Source organism: Eschrichtius robustus, chromosome 8 (genome assembly GCF_028021215.1).
Source record: "Eschrichtius robustus isolate mEscRob2 chromosome 8, mEscRob2.pri, whole genome shotgun sequence".
NCBI lineage: Eukaryota > Metazoa > Chordata > Mammalia > Artiodactyla > Eschrichtiidae > Eschrichtius > Eschrichtius robustus.
This window is the reverse complement of record NC_090831.1, coordinates 7,198,886-7,222,537: the sequence shown is the minus strand read 5'-3', so window position 1 is coordinate 7,222,537 and position 23,652 is coordinate 7,198,886. Positions and strand designations below refer to the sequence as shown.

General features: G+C 46.4%; 1 protein-coding gene across 2 annotated transcripts in view; it reads left to right on the top strand.

The window, feature by feature from the left end:
- Window positions 1–348: 348 nt before the first annotated feature.
- The window catches only part of VOPP1 (VOPP1 WW domain binding protein), a 97,531-nt gene continuing 74,227 nt past the window's right edge, over window positions 349–23,652 (top strand). The window contains exon 1 of one of the 2 annotated variants that reach the window (XM_068550246.1): window positions 349–564. In XM_068550246.1, coding sequence (XP_068406347.1) covers window positions 511–564 — 54 coding nt within the window. In that variant the 5' untranslated portion in view covers window positions 349–510. Of the gene's footprint in view, window positions 565–939; window positions 1,046–23,652 lie in introns of those variants that run through there. The other variant, XM_068550247.1, reaches the window with a different exon arrangement.

Here is a 23,652-nt window from a genome sequence, read left to right as displayed (position 1 = left end):
CCTCCTCATCCTTTGGCTGTCCTTGCCGTCACACGTCGGGGGGGTGCATCGCCCCACGGTGTGGAGGGATGGGAGGGACAGTGAAGAACCTGGAGGCACACAACGGGTTCATGTAACTCCCTCTGGAACGAGCCTCACTCCGCGGAGACTTTGCTTCTTTTAAAAACCTTACCAGGTCTATTCAGGGGTGACAGGGCGGTCTCCTAGGAGGGAGGAAACAGCTGGCCCCTCCCCTCCCATTCGCCAGCCTCCGCGACTCATCGCCCAGCTCCTGGCGCGCGCACTCCGGCGGGGCTGACCCTGCCACCCCGTAGCTGAGCCGGGGGCGCGCGAGCCGGGGGCGCGCGAGCCGGGGGCGCGCGCGGCGAGGGCTTCGCGGCTCAGCCCGGCTCCCCGCCCGCCAGCCCCAGCCTCTGCGACTCCGGGCCGGGATCCCGCCCGCCAGCCGGCTGGCCCCCTCGCAGGGGACGTGCTGCTGACACGCGCCTGCGACCAGGAGGACGCGCAGCCATGGGCCTCCTGGCCGGGAGTGCGGCGGCGCTGCTGCTCGGGCTGCTCGTGGAGGTAGGGCCGGGCCGGGCGGGGCTGAGCGGGAGGGGCACCGAGGCGCCCGGGAGACCGTGTGCGGGAGCCCCGAAGGCTGAGGGCCGAGAGCCACGGCCTCACGGACCCGCACGAGCGCCCGTGCGGAAGGCGTCCGCGCCCTGGTGACGGGGTCGTCCCAGCCCTCCCCGCTCCTCCGACGGCCCTCAGTCTCCCCGCCCCGCGTTACCGTTTCTCGCGCGTAGGGAGGACCCGGGAGCACCCTTTGCGCGCTGTGCGCCCGGCCCCTCCCCTGCCCTCCCCCGGGGGCCCGGGTCGGCGGGGCTGGCGGGCGGGTGGTCCCTGAAGCGGCGCAGGCGCAGAGTCAAGGCGACCAGCGGTTTGGGGCTGGGGCGGGGGCGCCGGCGGGTCGGGGCGCGACCGCGCGGAGACGTGGATGAGGGAGGTGTCACGGGTCCGCGAGTGAGATGGCGGGACTGAGCAGGAGGAAATGTCCCCGCCGGTAAGGATGAAGCGCGCAGTCTTCCGATGCGAGAGGAAACCCCCGAAGAGCCGGGGTGGTGGGTGTGGCCTTTTGGAGCCGAGACAGGGACTTGTTGAAGCAACGGCGGAGGAATTGCTGGTTACCGCAACCGCGTGGGGACCTCGGCTGCCCCCGGCCGGAAAGTTGCGCCCTCGGATGGCGGCCACCCCTTTCTTGCTAAAGCGGGTTCTTTAAAATGGGAGCTGGTGGGGCCCTCGGGTGCAGTCTGGATTAAGGTTTGTTCCATTCCCTGCTCACTTCCATTATTTTGAAGGAAATTGTATTAAACTAATGAAGTCAAAGTAAATGAGTGAAGAGGATCTTACGTTTTCTCTTTTAGGTAGTAAAACTCTGGAAACGACTCCTTGGTTTTCTTCCTGTATAAGGAAATCAATGTTACAAAATGTTGGGAGGGAGAGTCTGAGCTCTCCTGAAAAGAAGGTTGATGGAAAAGTTTCTTGCGCCCGGCCCCGCCATAGCAAAGACTTCCTGTTTTTGTTCTTCTGTCTCTCCCTGGCTGAGTGGTTCATGTGTTTGTGGAGTGCCCTCCACTTGCGTCCTTTTCGTTGATTCAGAATTTTATGACCTTAGGTATCACATCTCCTGGGTGGTCACCAGACAGATAATGGAGAGGTGGATCTGAGACCACTGTTCACATAAAAACGCATGCATCTGTACCTACACATGCGATCCCCCCACTTTTAAATCAGCACTTGGTGAAATTACCTAGCATTTCGTTGGTTCTGCCTCCTGCACGTCTTTAGTGTATGTGGTGCTGTGCCCTGTATGTAGCCTAGACTGCTTCAGACACTCAGTTCTTTTCAAAATACTTAAGCCCGGGACACAGCCTCTCAGATCACTCGGAGGGAGGGACTGCTCCGAAGGGTTAAGGGAGGAGCCAGGATACAGAGGAGGGGTTTTTTAATATAAAATTATTTACTTATTTTTGACTACGTTGGGTCTTCGTTGCTGCCCGTGGGCTTTCTCTAGTTGCGGTGAGCAGGGGCTACTCTTCGTTGCGGTGCGCGGCTTCTCATTGCAGTGGTTTCTCTTGTTGCGGAGCATGCGCTCTAGGCACACGGGCTTCAGTAGTTGTGGCGCGCAGGCTCAGTAGTTGTGGCTCGCGGGCTCTAGAGCGCAGGCTCAGTCGCTGTGGCGCACGGGCTTAGCTGCTCCGCAGCATGTGGTATCTTCCCGGACCAGGGCTCGAGCCTGTGTTGCCTGCGTTGGCAGGGGAATTCTTAACCACTGCGCCACCAGGGAAGCCCCCTATAGCGGAGTTTTTGCCAAACAAAAACAAAAACCAAACAAAAAAACCCCAGGTAGTTGAAACATCAGAAGATTACTATTAAAGAAAACCAGACATCTCAGGTTAATGAATTTAGCACTTTTCTATGTATGGGAAGTTGTAAGAGTTTGAGCATATTGAAATCATTCCTTTGATATGCACCTCAGCTATCTGGGACCAGTATCCTGTTTCTCTCCATCCTGAATCCCCTCTGGGTGCACGTCTGGGAGACCGCAGTGGCTGCTGGCTAGATGGCTGCACCATCCTTTGTTTACTGAAATGGCAAGTGACGTTCTTCAGGAATTTATCATCTTAAGAGAGAGTTCAAATTAGGCCTGAAAGGTTCAAATGATATTAAGCCGAACTGGGACAACACTAAAATTTAAAGGAGGAAATTGATGGTTTCACAAAGTCAGATATCTAGATGATTGGTAATTTTTGTTTTCATGGGATGGCGTGGTGTAGCCCACTTTTACATGACTGTCCCAAGCACCTATTTTGTTTGTGGTAGAGAGGTGTCTCTCTGAGGAATTAAGGAGATTTCTTTCTAATGTATCACGTGGAATCTTTTTTTTTTTTTTTTAAAACATCTTTATCACGTGGAATCTTACACGTGAGTTATATATCTGAGATGTTTTCATCTTAAGTGTGTTGCTCTGAATTTCATCTAATATTGGTTGTTATCAGTACGCCTCTGATGCTTTTGAAGTCCTGAATCACATACATAAATGTGCTGTTTCCTTTGCCGAGTATGTGAAGAGGCAAAGAAAGAACTCTCTTCAATTTGAGGGCCTAAGACAATTGAGGGAGATGTTTAGAGGCTTCCGACAGCCAGCTGCAACCTGGAACACTTGTCTTTGTTTCTTTGTTCTGCTTGAGCTGGTTTCACTGTGGCTGGAGTGTAGTTGACCATAAACCACCTGGCAGCCTTTATGCTGCCCTGGCCCTCTGGCATCCTGTTCCTAGGCAGCGCCACTCAGGGTTGTGTGGGGCGGGCTAGGGGCGGGGGCGGTGAGCTCGGGGGAAGTCCTTGAGCATGGAGGGTGTCTAAAAGTTGTTTCAGAAGGGCTTTCCTCCCCTGCCTCACATCCTTCTATAGAAGTTCACTTACCTGTTAGACAGCTAGACTGCGTATTGGTTTTTCACTTAGCAGACACAGAGTGCTTCCCCTGTGTTCTAAGCACTTTACAAATATTAACTCCTTAATCTTCTTAGCAGTTACTTTTAGTCCCATTTTTGTGTCAAATGGGGATGTTAAAGAGCTTGTCCACGGTCTCACTGCTGTGATGTGCGAGGGCTTGAGAAGCTAACCCAGGCAGAGGGGCTCCGACCGCCCCATCCTTGGCTTCAGCCTCTCCCACTGCTGGACACAGAGATATGGAGAGAATCTGTACTCGGTCCGTCCCGAGGCCAGTGGTAGACTTGGACAGGTATGGTCCCATGAAAACAGGTAAACCAGCAAAATCCCCTCTAGGAACTCGGCTCCATTTAGGGGACCATATAATTTAGCATCCAAACTGTGACACTGGAGAGTGACGCTGGGGACTGTTAACAGTCATGCCCGCGCAGCAGGGCATCAGCAGGACTGTCCTGGAAGCCCCGGTGTGTGCTCACCCCAAAGCCCAGGCAGAGCTGTAAGTAGAAACAGGCTGAGGGGGCAGCATTATCTCTTCCCCAGGGAGGCTTCTGGGGCGCTCATTACTGAAGTGACCTTTCCTTTCTGCGAACCTGGACTTGCCTGTGAATCGCATGGGAAGCCGGTGAAGACCCTTATTTCATCTTCCCTCCTCCCCAGTCGCTCTGCGCCAGCTGGGTAGATACCCCAGGCACGTGGGCCATGGGGGAGGCCACAGAATAGGGGAACCCCACGGCTCTTCTTGGGTCATGAAACTCTAAAGTTGTGTGTTGGCCTTCTTGTCCACTGGTCTGTGTGAGGCCCTGTGAACAGTGGCTGCAGAAACAGTGACCGGACTGAGCCGTCTCCCAGTAGCCCTGGTGAACCAGTCTCCTAGTGCACTGGGTTGCAGCCGCAGCATAGAAACTGAAGAAGAAAAGCGGTTCCAAGCCTGAGTATGGCTTAGTAGAACCTGGGGAGTCATTAGGTGCTGAGCGTATGCGCCCCCCGTGGGCTCTTGTCAGAATACGTGGTTTCCTGGATACTGTCACAGCAGTCTCTTTCTAGAGGTCAGGTTGTTGACACTTTCGTAATATACTGAGCAGTATTTGTTATGCGTTCTGTCCTTACTGAAATGAGCCCAGAAATGTGTAGTGTACTATTTAGTATAAGTTCCCCCTGTGCCAGGGTTGGGGCTTCTGCATCCATCCGTGGGGGAGAGAACTCTGTACTAGGTTATTTTATTCAAGAGACCGGCATCAGTTATCTTTCTGCTCCTCCCCTGGAACCCAAAGCTGGAAACCTTTAAGTGAGGCCGCCATGTGTTTCAAAGTTATTCTGGCCAAAGAACATCCCTTCTTGGGCTAGAAAAAGGAGTGATCTTCTCTTAGGGAGAGAGGGCTGGAAAGGGAACATTGTCTTTTGAAACTAGGGAAATTCACAGGATTACTGAGTATTTTTCTAAAGTCCTTTGTATTTGGATGCCCAGGAGTCTTGAAATTAGAACCAAGTCATGTTTAAGAGTATTTTTTTGTCTCATGCCAAATGTTTTTTGTACCCTGGAATTGCAATGAATGTGGCAGCCCTTGGATGCCAATTTTCTGAAATAAACTACTGCAATCTTCCCACTCTTTAGAGTTTTTAGAATCTGAGCAACATGCAATTTGAGTGAAAGAGAAGACTGTCGGGATTTGTTATCTATGGAAGCCCACGGAGGCTGGGTGCTGAGGACGAGGGGTGGCAGCGATATGTGAACCTGGTGGCGAGGGCTCCACTCTGAACTGGGGGAGACTGGCTCCGGGTGTGTGAGGAGGGCCTGGGGCTCTGGGCCCTGACTTGGGGCCCTAATTGGCCCTTGCTTTCCTGTGGCTTGTGCAAACCTATAAAGACCAACTAGGGGGCCGTGACTCTAGAAAAGCACATGGATTAGGCTATTGGTCACTGGATTATCTAGCCATGGGATGGCAAGTCATTTTCTTAGAACCTACATTTATCCTCTCAGTGAGGCCTCAAATGTCACCCTTTCGATGAGGCCTACCTTGACCACCCTATATAAAATTCCAACCCAATTCCCCTCCCAGCACTCTGGCTCTGACCAATTCTCTCCTTTCTCTGTATCTATTACCTTCAAAACATGATGGAATTTACCTTCCACAATCTACACATTATAGGAGCAAAGGTTTTGATGCATTTTGTTAACTGAAGTATCCCCAGCTCCTGGAACAGTGCCTGGCACACAGTAAGGACTCAGTAAATATTTGAATGAGTAAAAAGAACCGTGGTAATGACCCTGCGGGAGGGAGCTGACTAGGTCGTCTACAGTAGGAGAGGGGAAGGTAGTTGATTAGCTATGACTCTGAAGGGGGCCTTGTGTGTTAGGACTTAGAGCTAATCATTATTTGAACACCTCTAGCGATGGAAACTCACTATCTCAAAGCAAGGCATCAATTTTTTGGACAATTTTAGTTGTTAAAGTTTTCTGTTATACTGAGTAGAAATGTCTGCATTGTTTCTACCTGGGCCTGGTTCTGTACCCTTGGGCTTTTCAGAATAAATATGATCACAATGACAGTCCCTCAGCTGAACACAGCTGTGCTGGTCTCCACGCACCCCCTGCTCTCTGCCCCGTGTTCTTCTCCAGGCATCATTTCCTTCTGTTATTTCTCACCAGATGTGGTTTTGAATCATCTCACCGTCCTCACAGCTGCCCTTTGAAAACTGCCAAACTGGATGAACAGTGGTCAGGAAATCATCACTGTCTGAAAAAACTGGTCCTAGAAAAAGGCCACTCAAAGTGAATCCACTTAAAACAGGGATCAAAATTTCATAGTTAATAGTGACGAAAAAATTTCAGCTTAATTTGGAAAAACGAAGCCCAGATAATAAAAATACGTTAATTCCATCCCAAGTACCCATTTTTAGAATTGAATCAATTTGGGCGGGGGAGATTAATTTTTCTGATAAAAGTCTGTGATGCATAATAGCATAGTCTTCACTTGACCTTGAAAGTTAGTGGCATGATCATAGTAAGGGACTTTTCTTTTTTTTTCCAGAATTATTTGCTCGAGTAATCAAACCCCGCCATACGTCCACCTCTAGCTTCTCTTGGTCTTTTTTATTCATATCATTCTGTTTTGGGCATCTGTTGGGTCATTATTAACGGGTACCTGCCAGACTCTTTTGTCTCTTCCATAGACTTCATGTATCTTTGCGAGATCTGCAAGGTCACTTTGCTGTCCATCTGTGTGGTAGTTGTGTTGTACTTGCCTGTGATCCTGACACCGGAGGTTGATTATGGAGCTGGTTGTGTTAAGTGGGCTGCGGTGTCGGTGCACTGTTTTAGGAGGAATGAGTTCAGTGTTGAGTGCATTTTGTCGTGCAGCCTTTGGCTTGCCTCCCATCTCTTCCCCATTGGGACTTGTTTGAACAATAAGGACACTCTGTTCTGTAGATGTGGTCTCACTGGCACTGTCACAGCCCTTGTTTGGACCTTTGCATTACGCAGATAAGATAAGCCAAGAGATTTACATTGAGTTTGCAGTGACACAAATGTTTTTAACATCTGTTGGTGGTAACCCACAAATCCTCGTAACAGTTGTAGAGTGTTGAGTATAATATATAAAACCTAAATTGAGGACTATATATTAATTCTATTTTACATTACTTCCTTCATCTCATCTTCTTAAGCCTGTCAACCTCTGTCTGAATACTCTTTTTAAAAATCCAGTACCCTTTATGGTTTTGTGCCATATACAGATTTGATTATCATACCGTTGTCGGCTTTGTCCAATGGAGTAATAAAAATGTTAAATCGAGCCAAGTCAAAGATGAAGATTTACATCTGGGTTGAAGTAGATGATTGAGATTTTTTTTAAGTTAATTAATTAATTTATTTATTTTTGGCTGCGTTGGGTCTTCGTTGCTGTGCACAGGCTTTCTCTAGTTGCGGCGAGCGGGGGCTACTCTTCATTGTGGTGCGCGGGCTTCTCCTTGCGGTGGCTTCTCTTTGTTGTGGAGCACGGCCTCTAGGCACACAGGCTCAGTAGTTGTGGCTTGCGGGCTCAGTAGTTGTGGCTCGCAGGCTCTAGAGCGCAGGTTCAGTAGTTGTGGCTCTCGGGCTTAGTTGCTCCGCGGCACGTGGGATCTTCCCGGACCAGGGCTCGACCCCATGTCCCCTGCATTGGCAGACGGATTCTTAACCACTGTGCCACCAGGAAAGTCCCTGATTGAGATTTTGACTTGGAGAATACTGATGTCCTTAATTGTAAAAAGTCAGAATTTAGCTTTAAACATGCAGTGTTTTGAAGTGTTTGATCATCTGCCCTCGGTGAGGAAAGATCCAACAAGAGTCTAGCAAGATATCTAAATTTGGGAGTTATCTGCACTCATGCTGCAGAGCAGTTGAGAGCCTTATGCAAGGCCGTTGTGTTTGGTCAGTAGGACACGGTGACCTTTGCTGGTTGGGGTTAAGGAGTCAAGTGGTCAGCCAATACAGGGAGGCAATGAATATGAATATATGTATTTTCATGAAGTGCAGCTGCATACTTCAAAGCTCTTGATTAGAGCACAACATCCTCAGACCAGAACAAAGAAGTAGTATCTTATAAATCAGCTTTGAAATCGATCGATTGTGTACTTGAGGCACAGAAGACACGTGATGGTAGTTAAGTTTCTTGTTTAGATGGTGTCTTAGTGCATTTGAGCTGTTATAACAAACTACAAAATACTACCTACCGGGTAGTTTATAAACAACAAAATTTCTGGAGGCTGGGAGGTCAGTCAAGGCACCAGCAAGGTCCAGTTCGGTGAGGGCCCTCTTCCTGGTTCAAAGCTGGCACCTCTGGCTGTGTCTTCACATGGTGGAAGGGTAAGCAGTCTCTGTGGGGCCTCTTTTATAAAAGCATCTATCCCACTCGCGAGGGCTCCACCCTTGCGATCTAATCACACCCTAAGTGCCCCTAATTCTTAATCCCACCGCATTGGCGTTAGCATTTCAGCGTGAATTTTAGGGGACATGAACATTCAGACCCCAGCAGGTGGCAGCATAGCGATGTGTTGTGGAATCTCAGCTCTTTGTGTATTGGCTGGGAGTCTTTTGGGTAAATCACTTAGGCTCTCATTGACTCAACTGAGTCACCTGTAAGGAGAGAAGTGCCCCAGGGTAGAGGGAAGCTCTGGGAAAATCCACCACTTGGAATTTAGCTCTGCACAGTTTGGACCAACAGATTGTGAACATTGTCAGTTGTTTCTAAGCAAGGTGCCTTGCCCAGGTTCCCTGCCAAAACGGAGAGAGGGCTCCAAAAATACCTTTTCATTTAAAAATTGTGCTTTCTTCCCTTTTTAGTATATCTGTGACTAGATTGAAAAGGAACTTGGTCATTAGTGTCCAAAACAAGGGAAAGGAAGATTGTGATTACTACCATCTTTGGCTCTTAATTTTTGCTCTGGGTAAAGCAATAAAAGGGTTCAAACTAGTACTCTCTTCCCCTTCGGTGCTTTTTGGATGGCGGAGCAGAAGGCAGCATCCACAAAGGTAACATCTTGACTTTTAACTAACTGGGGGTAAAGTTGAGTGAAACCCTTTGGCTCTGTAGCTGGTCTCCGTCTCTGGGTATTTTGTGATTTATGACGGTGTTGTCCAAAGAATCAAACTATGGCTTCCTGGAGAGAGTGGGGACAGATCTTAAACTCTTATGGGCAGGGGGCAGGGAGTGTGGGAGTTTGCTTGTGAGGGTTTGTGAAAGTTCCTAGTTGTGGTACTTTGTTTCCTTAGTTGGATAGAAAACCAGCGGATGAGAAGGGGGTGGGGTGTGTGAAGCAAGTCCCACAGCCTCAGGACATCGTTCTCACACGGCTGCGGGGTCTCCCCACTTGGTTAAAATCTCTGCAACCTCAGCTGCTCTCTACCGACTTCGAGGTACATTCCAAGCGGTTCAGGATTCTTTTTTCCGGAACCCTGGCTTCTTTCTATTGTTCTTTTTTACTTATTTCTTGTCACTTTCCTCCTGACCATTTTTCTCTAGCTCAGAGAGTGGTCCAACCTTTTGTTTGTATACTCTCTTAAGGAATTTTCAAAAACTATATTCCCCTGCACATATTTTTTGAGTTGACATGCAATCTTTTTTATTACATATTTTTAATGACTAATGAATTGGATCCAGTGAGATATGATTGGATTTGATCTCTTGTGTATTGTGAAAATTAACTATCTAAAATTGAACTAGAACAGCACTCAGTGTATCCAGTGGAATTTAAATACCAGTAGCAATTTGATACTGATTACTGTAGAGGAAGAATGTCACCTGCCACGTCAGTAAACAAAGGTTGTTGCGGCCATCAAGCCCTCAGCCACTGCAGCCTCCCCAGACTGTGCGCCCTGAGGGGATTCAGGATAGAAAAAAACAGGTTACTGGCCCTAAGTAGTTAAGGTGCAGATCAAAGGAATGATTTCAAAGAGCCTGGACTCTTGCATCTTCCCATACATAGAAAAGTGCTAAATTCATTAACTTGAGATGCCTGGTTTTCTTTAACAGTAATCTTTTGATGTTCCAACTACCTGGGGGGTTTTGTTGTTGTTGTTTTTAGAGAAAGAGAGAGATACAGATATCTCTCTCTATATATATCTATCTCTTGGCTCCTCCCTGACCGCTTCAGAATAGTCCCTTAGAGCTACCTGAGAGCCTGTCTCCAGGGCTTAAGTCCTCAGTGTATCTGCTGAATAAAACATAATTCTCAACTTTTAGGGTGTGCATTATCATTCCTTTAAAAATATGCAAAAAACTCATCTTCAACAGTTGGAAATTTTACATCACCTCCTTTTCTCTTTGATCTTCTGCTTCCATTCTGCTTCCCACACAGAACTTCAATCTAATGAAATCTATGCTTGAAAGTCTGTTTTTGCTATCCTTTTTTTGGTAACAAAAATATATATCTTGAGTTAATTTTTAAAACGTTTCCTCAGATAAACGATTAAAAGATTAAAAATTTACTAACAGAGTTATCATTACAGTTATTACACATTTGATGGAAACACTGTAAATATATTACACACTGAATATTAGTAAACAGAAGAGTTTACTGGCAATAATTTTCTGAGTGAGGTGGAGGAAGATTTTATTTTTTCAGTTGGATCATGTGTCACTGGTAGAAATGGAAGAAGTTTCATATTGAACTTCTTCTGAGTAATGTGCCCAAACCTGACAGTAAACTATGATTAGGTCATTTTTCAATTTAATTAAAAGCAAAGAATTTGAGAGCACCTGAGGTGTAAAGTATGTGTTGACGAAGGTAGTCTCCTTGACGGAACTTCAGGGAGGTTCCTCTGTGCTGTCTTCTTGACTGGGCCTCTCCCTGGCCTTCTTCGCCTGTCTGCACTGACCCATGTTTAGCAAGACTCTTGCTAAATTATCCCCCATCCTTGATATCCAATTACTTTGACCTGCCTTCAGCAAGAATTCTGTTAAATCAACTTAGCAAGAATGCCCCTCCCCTTGATATGTCCTCTTAGTGAGTTTCCGTCCCTTGATTCCTTCACTCTGCTCCTTGGCTGTAAATCCCCACTTGTCCTTTTTGAGTTTGGGATTGAGCTCCATCACACTCTCCCCTGGTGCCGTAGTCTTGAATAAAGTCTTCCTTACCATTTTAACAAGCGGCAGAGTAATGTCTCTTTAACAGAGTTGATACCAGTATTTACAATGGCCTTAGAAAGATACCCTGAACAGTTTTCAGTTCTAGACCAGCACATCCTGTAAGAGTAGGAATGGGTGGGAGGTGTACCTTGTTTTGTAGAGAGGAGAAGGGTGGTTGTGAACGGGGAACTAGCATGGCCACTTGACCAGCATCTTCACCAGAGCCTGTGTTCTCAGGCAGGTCAGTTTTAGGAAAGAGGGCCTATGGGGGTTAAGGTCTAGAAATGGCATTTTTAACAGTATGTGGAATTGAGACCACAGGTTACTTGATGTACTTGATGCTTTTACCACTTTCTTGCAGGAAAGGAACTGGTGTTCAAAATCATGACACCTGGGCTTCGGTCAGCTGAGCCGGGTGTGAGAGGCCATCACTGTGGCAGCTGGTCAGGCTGCCATGTGGTCAGCCCTGTGGGCAGTGGCTGTTCTTGGAGACTTCCTCCTGGACAGGAGTCATACTTCTCCCATAAGACTAGAGGGGTCAGCCTCTTCATTAGGCCTCCATCTGGTCCCTTTCCAAGTGTCAGCATGACCTGGTGGTGACGTATTTCGTACAGCTGCCAAGAGTAGAGGTAGGTTTATTTAGTGATGATTGTCACAACTGGAATTGAGACTTTTTCTGGATCCCTCCCTTGTGATCAGAATTGGTTGTGTGTCTAGTTCTTCTTCTGGTAGTTGGCTCAGGATCTCATTGAAATCATCATCTCAGAGAGGTGAGGGAACCGGAATAAAGGAAACCTTGACTGTCCACCTAACACCTGACATCCACCTGACCTAAGTTGTCTGTGTACTTTGAGCACAGATATAATTAATACAGGTGAGTCTTCAGAAGGAAACTTAAAGTCATTTAAAGCTTTTCAGTGAAGCTATAGCTCCTCTCTGACCTTGAACTCTGACCTTCCCTTTGCTTTCTCCTCTGGTTTTTAGCAAGTCTGCATTATTATTGCTGAAAAGGTGTGAGGACACTAAAATAGCTCTTTCTTTGATGGTCAGCTTCGCCAGTGATGCCAGGGTCTGGTGTTGTCCCTTTAGCCTGCTGTGTTTTAGGCCATGGTCTGAAGTCCTTACTCTGTGGGGTCTTTGGCTCCAAGGAGGCCGGGGTGAGAGTGTGGGCGGATATGTGGGGGAACATGGGAGGGGGGAGGTTGCACAGAGCAATGCAGTCACGCTACCTCTGTACAGGGAGATCATGGCTCCTGGGAGAGCCGTCTCCTGAGCACAGATGGTTGGAATTGGTATTAGCAGGGCATTTACAGGGTGGCAGAGTCCCCCCACTGATGAAAGCAGTATCTTCCGTGCAGTTGTGCACATGTAAACAAGTCAGCAGGTGTGAAACATTCACATTATTGTATGAGTTTACATTTATTTCTCTGGGGAAAAGTTTAAAGTAAACATGTGAAAAAATAGAAGGATTTTCTTGTGTGCCTCTAATTATGGAGTACTCGTTAGACTGTGTTATCGACCAGAAGGCTTTCAGCCCTGAGTAACAGGATTCTGTCCTCGTGGTTGCACTGTGGGTCGCGACAATCCTTCATGATATGCAAATAAATCAACTTCCGCGGCATCTCTGTTAGGACATAGGTGTGTTTGTTCTGTTCTGGCCTAGCAGTATGACTTGGTTCCCCTCCTTCCGACTCAATATTTCCCAATGGGAAACTCGTTTTGGAGGAGGATGGTGTTAGATGGGTCCTCAAGGACCAGCATTTTCGAATCAAAAATCAGTCCAGTGATTCAGATATAAACACATACAGAAACCTTCTTGCTAGTATGTGGCGTTAATTACTTTTTTGAAACATCTTAGAGTATTTTTAAAACTCTCCAACATTATTTACTTTCTCTGATTTATAAGAGATGATGGTGATGATGTGATAACTAGCACTTACTGTGTGTTTACTCTGTGCCATTATTTTTTTTTTAATTTTTGATACTTTCAAATTTTATTTTTCTCTTTTTTCCAGCTTTACTGAGGTATACTTGACAAATTAAAATTATATATATTTAAGGAGTATAATGTGATGGTTTGGTATGTGTATACATTGTGAAATGATCACCCCAATCAAGCTCATTAACACTTCATCACGTCAGGTCACGTTGTGTATGTGTGGTGAGAACACTTAAGATCAACTCTCTCAGAAAATTTCAAGTACAGTTTTATTAATTACAGTCACCATGCTGAACATTAAATCTCCAGAACTTATTCATCCCACATAACTGAATTTCTGTACCCTTTGACCAACACCTTTTCATTTCCCCATCCTCTCAACTCCTGGCAACCGCCATTCTACTCTCTGCTTTTATGAGTTTAACTTTTTTACATTCCACATGTAAGTAAGATTATGTAGTATTTGTCTTTGTGAGTTGTCTTATTTCACTTAGCATAATGTCCTCCAGGTTCATCTATGTTGTTAAATGGCAGGATGTTCTTTTTTTTTAAGATTTTTTTTTTTTGATATGGATCATTTTTAAAGTCTTTATTGAATTTGTTACAATATTGCTTCTGTTTTATGTTTTTTGGTTTTTTGGCTACAACTCGTGTGGGATCTTAGCTCTCTGACCAGGGATCGAACCGCACCCCTGGAATTGGAAGGCAAAGTCTTAACCACTGGACCGCCAGGGAAGTCCCAGTATATTCTTCTTTTTTAAGACTGAATAGTATTCCATTATACATATAACATTATATATTTTAAATAAATAAATGTATTTAAATAAGTTACTTTTATTTAAATAAATACATATAATATATAAATATGTAAATTTTAAATGAATATATAAATATATTAAATTTTATTTTACATAAATATGTATTATATATAAATATGTTTAATATGTTTATTTATATGTATAAGTGTTTTCTTTATCTATTCATCCATTGATGGACACTAGGGTTGTTTCCTTATCTTAGCTATTGCAAATAATGCTGTAGTGAACATGAGGGTTCAGATATCTCTTCAAGACAGTGATCTTATTTCTTTTGGATTCATACCCAGAAATGGGATTGTTGAATCATATGGTAGCTGTATTCTTAATTTGTTGCGGAACCTCCATACTGTTTTCCATAATGGCTGCACCAGTTTACATTCCCATTAATAGTGCGCAAACGTTCCCTTTGCTCCACATCCTTGCCAACGCTTGTTCTCTTGTGTTTTTGATAATAGCCATTGTAACAGGTGTTAGGTGATATCTCATTGTGGTTTTGATTTACATTTCCCTGATAATTAGTGATGTTGAGCAGCTTTTCATGTACCCGTTGGCCATCTGTATGTCTTCTCTGGGAAAATGTATTTTCAGGTACTTTGCCTAATTTTATTGGGTTATTTATTGTTATTTTGTTTGTTTGTTTTATTTTTTTGTTACTGAGTTGTATGAGTTTCTTGTATATTTTAGATATTAACCCCTTATCAGGTTTGGTTTACAAGTATTTTATACCCCTCTGCAGGTTGCCTTTTCGTTTTGTTGATTGTTTCCTTTGCTGTGCAGAAGTTATTTAATTAGATATAATCACACTTGTTTATTTTTACTTTTGTTGCCTCTGCTTTTGGTCTCATATTCAAAAAAATACTGCCAAGACCCATGTCAAGGAGCTTTTTCCCTATGTTTTCTTCTGGGAGTTTTACAGTTTCAGGTCTTACATTTAAGGCTTTGAACTTGTAATGCTTTGATCTGTTTGAAATTTTTACAACCTGTTTTGTGAACTATGATGTGATCTGTCTTGCAGAATGTTCTGTGCGCACTTCAGAAGTGTGTGTATTCTTCTGTTGTTGGTGGAAAGTTCTGTATATGTCTGTTAGGTCTATTTGGTCTATAGTGTTGTTCAGTTCTGCTGTTTCCTTACTGGTATTCTCTTTGGGTGACTTATCCATTTTGAGAGTGGGATACTGAACTCTCCTGTTATTATTGTGTTGCTGTCTATTTCTCCCTTCAGATCTGTCAGTATTTGCTTTATATATTTAGATGCTTTGATGGTGGGTAAATATATATTTATAACTTATAGTTTCCTGTTGAATTGACCTTCTATCATTATGTAATGACCTTCTTTGTCTCTTTTGACAGTTTTGACTTAAGGTCAATTTCGTCTAATATAAGAACAGTTTACCCTTGAACAGTGGGGATTAGGGGTGCCAACTGCATGTAACGTTACAGTGAGCCCTCTGTATTCAAGATTCTGCATTCACAAATTCAGCCAACTGTGGATCGTGTAGTACTGTGTACGTATTTATCAAAAAACATCTGCGTAACAGTGGACTAGCACAGTTCAGCACTGGCGCGGTGTTGTTAAGAGGGACAACTGTATAGCCACTCCTGCTCTCTTTTGGTTAACATTTGCATGGAATATCTTCTTCCATCCCTTTAAGCCTATGTGTACTTTTAAAGCTTGAGTCTCTTGCATGCAGCGTATAGTTGGATATTGTATTCTCATTCATTTAGCCACTTTGGTTTCTTGATTGGATAATTTAATCTGTTTACATTTAAAGTCATTATTGACAGGTAAGAACTTACTCTTGCCATTTTGTTCAGTATTTTCTGACTTTTTTGTAGTTTCTTTGTTTCTTTCTTCCTCTTGAAGAATGCCCTTTAGCGTTTCTTGTAAGACAGGTCTAGTGGTGATGATTCCCTAGTCACCACCATCATCTAGTGGTGATTTTGTTTGTCTGAGAAAGTCTTTGTCTTGTCTTCATTTCTGAAGGGCAGCTTTGCTGGGTATAATATTCTTCATTGGTCATCTTTTTCTTTCATCACTTTGAATGTATTTTCCCACTGTCCCCTGGCTTGTAAGTTTTCTGCTGAGAAATCCACTTATAGCCTTATAGGGGTTCCTTTGTATATCATAAATCCTTTTTTCTCTTGCTGCTTTTAAAATTTTCTCTTTGTCTTTGTTGATAATTTAATTATAATGTGTTTCTGTGTAACATTCTTTGGGTTGATCCTGTTTGGGGACCTTTGAGCTTCAGGAACCTGGATGGGCATATCTCTCTCAAGATTTGGGAAAGTTTCAGCCATTATTTCTTTAAATAAACTTTCTGGTCCTTTCTCTCTCTTTTCTCCTTTTCAGAGTCCCATAGTGCATCTGTTGAGTTGCTTGATGGTGTCCCATAAATCCCATAGGCTTTCTTCACCATGTTTCATTCCCCCCCTCCGCCCCCCCCCCCCCCCCCACTGGATAATTTCAAATGACCTGTTTTTGAGTTCACAGATTCTTTCTTCTTTTTGGTCAAGTAGTGTTGAAGAAATCTGTTGGATTTTTCATTTCATTCATTGTGTTCCTCAGTTCCAGAATTTCTGTTTGGGTCTTTTTTTATGATTTCTTTTTTTTGAAATTCTCATCTTGTTCAAGCATCGTTATCCTGATTTTGTTGAGTTGTCTATCTGTGTTCTCTTGTAGCTTATTGAGCTTCCTTAAGACAATTATTTTGAATTCTTTGTGAGGCAAGTCATAGATTTCCAATTCTTTATGTTTGGTTACCGGAGCTTTATTAGTTTCCTGTGGTGGGTCATGTTTGCCTGATTCATTGTTATCCGGGTAGCCTTGTGTTGATGTCTGTGCATTTGAAGGAGCAAACACCTCTTCCTGTCTTTACAGGCTGGTTTTAGTAGGTAAAGACCTTCTGCTGCTCTGTCCCCAGACTGATGGGACTGCCTCAGGGATTGCATTTGAGCAGGGCTAGAGCCTGGTCACTTGGCTGCTGCCAGGTCTGCAGTTGTGTTCACCACTGGCAGGCCTGTTACTGGGGATGCAGGTGGTTTGAATCCTGTCTGTTACCTGGGTGACGGGCCTGCCTCCAGGACTGTGGTTGAGCAGCCTGGTCATGGTGCCGTTTCTAGGCCTGCAGTTGACGGGCCTGTTACCAGGGTCATGGATGGGGGTGGCATCCGCTGTATCCCTGAGCGTGCTCCCACCAGGTCTCTGGGTAGGCAACACTGCCTCTGGGACCAGGGTAGAGTGGGGTTAGAATAGGGTCACGGGGCTGCTTCAGGATTTGCAGTCAGAACTGAGGTCAGCAGACCTGCCAGTGGGGGCTCGGACAGCCGTGTCTCACACTGGTTTCCTGGGCGCGCGGTATTGCCCCTGGACCATGGCATATTGGGCCTGGAATCAAGCCATAGGGCCCCTTGAGGGTCTGCAGCTGGGACTGAAGTCTGCAGTCCTGCTACCAGGGGCAAAGGTGGGTATTGCTGGGTCCCTGGGGCTGGGGCCAGGTCACAGGACCGCTTCAGATCTGCACTCGGGTCTGAGGTTGGAGATCCTGTTAACAGGGGCATAGACAGGGTGGCACCTCCTGGTCCCTAGGCAGCATGGCTCTGTGCAGGACCATGGCCAAGCTGGGCCACAGCCGAGTCCATGGGGGAAGGGCTGCTTTCGGTCTGTAGCCAGGGCCACTGTCAGTGAGCCTGCCTTCTCCAAGCGACTCTTCTCGGTCTTGGGCTTCACCAGGGTTTTGCAACTTTGTACCTGGATCCCAAAGCTCCCATGAAGACCCTTTTGTCTGTGGATGGATGTCAGTTTGTTCTTTACGTGGGGGATGTGAGCTGGGCACCTTCTATTCAACCGTCTTGCTGATATCCTGCTAAGCACGGCTTTAAACACTTGACATTTCATCTCTACAACCTTTCTCTGAGTTTAGTGCTGCATTATATCCATTTTGCAGGTGAACCAGGTGAGGCACAGGAGATTAAGAAGCTTGCCCAAGGTTTTCTAGCTAGAGCCAGGATTCCAACCTCATCAGACTGACTTCAGAGTTTGTGTTCTTAAATACTGTTGGTTCCCCTGCCCCAGGTGTTTACGTTCGTATAATAATAATGTTTTCTTCTCTGCGGGTCCTGTCTGGGCTGCCCTGGAAGGAGTTCCTGCTAGATGGTTCACGTTTAGGACTTTTTCATTCCCAGAGTCTGAGAAATTCAGCCGTGTTACCCTAAGTGATATATCTTTATTGTAAATAGTATATGGAAATGGGGAATATGGGAATTTTGGTTCATGGAATCCAGAAACAGATAAACAAGCTCAAGATCTGGAAGGTAGCTCAGGAACCAGAGTGCCTCATTGGGTTGTCTTTGTGGCCTTTGAGTCACATCTCCTGCTGAGCTGCCCCCCACCAGCCCCCCCAAACCCCTACCTTGCTCGGTGGGCTGCAGTCAGGGGCCCAGCCTGTCTGGCCCAGTGCTTCGTGCCACCACGGGTCAGGGAAGGTTTAAGGGGGCTTGACAGGCGCTGTGGGAGTGGAGGACTCCAGAAGCAGGCTGCAGAGGTGCTAGGCGAGCGCCTTGTATTCGTAAATGTGACTGCTTGGTCCCTGCACACATACCCATTGTGGCATTGCCATGTACAAATTATTATGAAAATCTGTTGGAAAATAACTTAGAGCACATATAAAAGAAAGCAAACAAACAAGTGGGTTTTGGTTTACGAACTCTTTGGCATTATTCATTAATTTATATTTGTTTCCTCTGTTTATTTTCATTAGTAGAGCTCATTGAAGGAATGCTAGTGCAAGCAGTCTTTTTTTTTTTTTTTTGGCCGCGTAGTATATGGGATCTTCGTTCTCAGTTCCCCCACCAGGGATCGAACCTGTGCCCCCTGCAGTGGAAGCACGGAGTCTTAACCTCTGGACTGCCAGGGAAGTCCCAAGCAGTCTTTAAATCAGTGGGATTATAATCCTTGAAAGGCCTTGGTAAGTAGAAATTATGTGAGTGAAATTTGGTTTTCTTTTTAACACTCATCATAAAGAATTCTGTTCTCAGCCAAAGGCATGCCACTCCTGTGAAAATAATTAGCCACTACTACTATATTTAATAAGGAGGTATGGGGCAGGGAGATGAGGAACCCATACTTAGCTTTTGATACTTGGACACTTAGGGAAAGGGCCACCTAGAACAATACACTGGACTAAGATGGCACTCCCACCCATAAGAGCCGGATCTCATCTGCACTCAGTGTGCCGCGCACCGTCTTAGCTGTGTGCCTTACTTGTGTTCCCCACGGGAACCTTGTCAATGTCGTCACTCCAGTTTGCAGGGTGCAAACTTAGGTTGAGAAGTTAAGTGATTTATTAAAGGTCACGTGTGCAGTCAGAGAAGATGGTAGGAGCTTTCTTTTCAGCTTTCCCGTGTGGGGAAGCTGAGGCACTAAAGGTTAGTGCTTGTTGCAAGTCAGCATCTGTTATACGTGTTGTCCTTCAAGGGCTGGGGTTTGAGCCGGGGAGAAGGGAGGGGGCAGCAGTGCTGACGGGTGAGGGGGGTGTCGACACAGGGCCCCCGCCTTGCTCAATCACCCGCACCCTCACCTTCTATCCCAGCCCCTTGTTTCGCTGCTTTCCTTCCCCTTTTTTTTTTTAACTACTTCTCGGAAGTCTGCAGACAGGCTGATACTTCTTTAAAAGACTTTTTAAAGTTGTATCTCTCTGTGTACCTTAAGTTTCAGGTGGATCGCCCTTTGGCTTACAAGCATGTTTAGTGTGATGGGCTAACTTGGTAGCAGCACCTGTTCATGAAGCTCTTCTTCCCAGCGCACAGCAGCTTGCCTCCTCAGGGGCTCTTCTTTCACCATCCCCGTCCCGACCTCTCGTCTGCACCTTCGATGCTCATGTCTTCTAGGCTTGTTGAGCACCTCCTCCTCGTCTCATTCTCTGAAAGATCCCGAGGAGTCTCATTCACCTCTAAATCTTCAATCACAGTATTTACGCCAAGGTCTCCAAAATCTGTGTTTCTAGCCCAAGAACTCCCTGCTGAGTGACAGCCCTTATTGATCCAGTTGTCTAATAGAAACCTCTCAGACCCTGTATCTGAAACAGAGCCCATCCTTTCTCCAAGTGGCCCCCGTTGGTTTTCATCTTGGTCAGTGGCCACGCCACCCACCCAGAAACCTGGACCACTCTAGCCCCGCCCTCTCTGCATTCTCTGCAGTCCTGTTGACTCTTCCTCCAAGGTTCCAGAATGCACCTCTCTCAGGCCTCCGTCCTGTGTGCCTGCCTCAGTCCTGGCTGTTCTCCCTGTGGACGGCCCTCTTCCTTCTGCCTGTGTGATCTCTTGAAACCCTAACCCAAGCTGTCACTTCCTTATTTGAAATCCATGAATGAACCTAAAATTTCACCCACCCTTAGCTTAGTTCAGAGTGCCCATCGGTGCCCCGTCCATTCCTTAGGTGATGTGTGGTGTTTCTGTCCTGTCCCAAGCCTTGCTGACTCCACGCCCTTGCCCTGACCAGGTGCTGTGTCTAAGAGTGAGGCAGCAGGCGTCACGCATTTTTAAGTGTGTTTTTTTATCTTCCGAGAATTAACTGATCACTGTACGAGTTCTAGAGCCCGTCTCGTCAGCAGTAAATGGGGGAGGAGGGCCTCTGAATGGCTCGTTCTCTCTGCCTCTCCTCTCTTTACCCGTGATCACAGTTCTGGATAAGGGTTCACTTTTTGGAAATCACAAAGGGTTGGAGGGAAAGAGATCCAAGATTGTAAATTTTGAGCAGGGTGGGCCGCGTTGCTAAGATGCAAGCAGGATATGCCTGTCAGAGCAGAGTCTTTCTAAATGGCACCCACTGTGCTGTGCAGTGTGCCGTCCGTGGCGCCGACCAGGACAGACTTGGGAACAGCCCTGCCGTGGGGCTCCAGGGTCTGGAAGGAAACGATGCCTGGCTGTGCGGCTTAGGAAGAGTGTGAGTGAATGTGTGTGTGTGTGTGTGTGTGTGTGCGCGCGCGTGTGTGTGTAGGGTGTAGGACCCGGAGCACGGTGATACCAGTGGAATCAGAGGTTGGGAGGGCTTCTTATGTGGTGATGAATGACCTAAGCAGCCATGGTGTGTGCAGGCATGGAGCTGCTGGGGTTGAGGATGGGGACTGGGGGCGTCTGGTAGGGTTGAGGGGAGCCCCAGTGTGTCTCATTGGTTTTGTTCCGGGAAATATTTAAAGCAAAACCAAAATCTTTAGGCCTAGGTCTGTAATCTAAATATTGTTTGTTTGGCAGGAGGTGAATTGGCGCTTACAGCCAAGCCCAGTAACCTTGTCTTAGGGTCTATGTTATAGGTAAACAGCCTCTGGCTCCCCAGGCTAGTCTTGTTTTTATTTCCCTCACTTTGAAAGCAGGCCTCTTACAAAGATTTTTCACTGGTGAGAATGCCACCAGCCCTGCCCTGACTCTTCCTCCCAAGTGGTGCAAAAGTGGAAATGAAAATATATCCCCATTCAATTCTGCTAGGTAGTGGAACTATAGTTGCTAGGGACTAGAGGCATTAAAAACTTTCCCCCAAACCTGTCCTTTTTGTGAAAAAAAAAAAAAATCTTGAGTTCAAAATTTAAAATTAGCCGCTACGACAGATGAACGATGGTTCCTTTCCAGCAAAACCTGCTGGTGGTGTAACACACGCTGGGAATAAGGTTATGAGATGCAGTTAACGCCTGCACCTATTATTGCTTCCTGAATGGTTTCCAAGTTTAATTCCTTGCAGGAAGATTGACAGTTGTAATTGTGTTGTCAAGCGTTTGCCTTTTTTGCTGTAGCAACATTGACACCCAGACAGAGAGCTCCGCCCTGACTTTGACTCGTGTGAGACGCAGGTCTTGGTCGCCTGTCTTTCCTAAAGCATGTCATCGTTCATCAGCACTTTGCGGCCAGTGCTGTGTGTACTTTTTTCTTTGGGTTCAAGGGTACAGTCTAGGGCATCCCGTGTCTCTTCTGCACAGTGTTCTGTCCACTTACTGAGTTTAGCACAGTTGGCATTTGGACATCTCCTGGGAGAACAGGCCTCCACCGGCTGCCTTATCACTTTCTTCTGTGAGTGAATCTCCGACAGCTGCCTGGTAGATCAGACTGCATGACCTGAGGTCTCCCCCAGTTTTGGGAGGTGATGTAACGTGGTAGGAAAAGGGCAACTTTGGAGCCAGGCAGACTTGAGTTTTTTGTTTTTTGTTTTGTTTTTTTAAAAATTATCTATCTATTTATTTATTTATTTATTTATTTATTTATTTATTTATGGCTGTGTTGGGTCTTCGTTTCTGCGCAAGGGCCTTCTCTAGTTGTGGCAAGCGGGAGCCACTCTTCATCGCGGTGCGCGGGCCTCTCACTGTTGCGGCCTCTCCTGTTGCGGAGCACAGGCTCCAGACGCGCAGGCTCAGTAGTTGTGGCTCACGGACCCAGCTGCTCCGCGGCATGTGGGATCTTCCCAGACCAGGGCTCGAACCCGTGTCCCCTGCATTGGCAGGCAGATTCTCAACCACTGCGCCACCAGGGAAGCCCCAGACTTGAGTTTTAAACTGACTTCTAGCATTTTGTTCCGAGACATAAATGGTGATAGAACAAGATGCCCCTCTCTCCCTCCTAAGATTGTGGATCTTGTTGGTTATTGGGAGATGCTGTTCTTTCATTATCCTGTAGTACCTGTTGCAGAACCCATAATATTTGCCAGCTTTTCCTCATATTTCGTTTACTCCTAGCTTCATCTCATCCCAAGTAATGGGAAGGAAGGTGGTGATCCAGAAGAGTCTCATCACGTGAAAGGCGTGTTGGCGGGGACAGGGGGAGGGAGACGGTAGGTGCCACTCAAGGTCTAGGTGATTGTTGACAGGTCTTTGGATTTGTCACAACAAGCTGAAAATCTAGCTTTTTCTGTAAAGTTTCCTTATCTTAAAACTGCTGTGGACCAAACAAAACACATCCGTGGGTGGCTAGTTGGAGATGACCATTCTCAGCTCAGCTTCCGGTAAGGGCTTGAATGATCGGTGCATTTAGTTCTGGGTGTTCAGAGGTCTCTGTAAAGGAATTTTCCTGCTGTTTCTCGAGTTTACATGGTTCTGTAACTCCCAAGAAGCTGGCAAGATTTATTGGGACGCAGAGACTTAAGTTTAAGTTATTGATCCCTGCACTTAAATGTCGCGGAAGAACAGGACTTCACTCTAAGATTAGCCAAACTGTCCTGCCCCGGTACTCCATGTGCCATCACAGTTAGAAAGAGCCTCAGAGGTCACTTGGGCTCCCCTCCGCCTCTTCCTGCCTCCAGGGGAGGGGGTGACCGTAGTGCTACGGGATTCTATTTGTGAAATCCCTGGAGTCTCTTGCGTCTTGCTACCCAGCCTCAGAGCGGGGGCGGGGTTTGACAGGAATGTTAGTAGGCATTAGCTGAGAGGATTGGAAAAATATCCAACGCACCAACATCCAGCTCTGCTTCCTAGACCTGTGCCGGCTGCCCCCGTGTCCTTACAACTGACCTGGGGCTGCTGAAATCCAGGTCAGAGGGATTATGAAGGGCCCAGCCTTCTGCCACCCTGGACACTTGGCATCCTGTGGGTCAGGAGAGCTGACTCTCCAAGCTCACTTCTGTGCTCACATGCGGGTTCACTCATCTGTACCCCGAGGCCTGCCCATCAGCCCGTGTCCCAGAGGCTTCCCCTCACGCTCAGGATGAAGCCTCAGGGCGAGGCTGTGGGGGACGGTCACCCCGAGCAGTCCTTCCCCATCCCTCCTGCCTCTGCTCTTTGTGTTTGAAAGCCAGGAGCCTTAGTTCAGGTTTTGTTGACGTTGT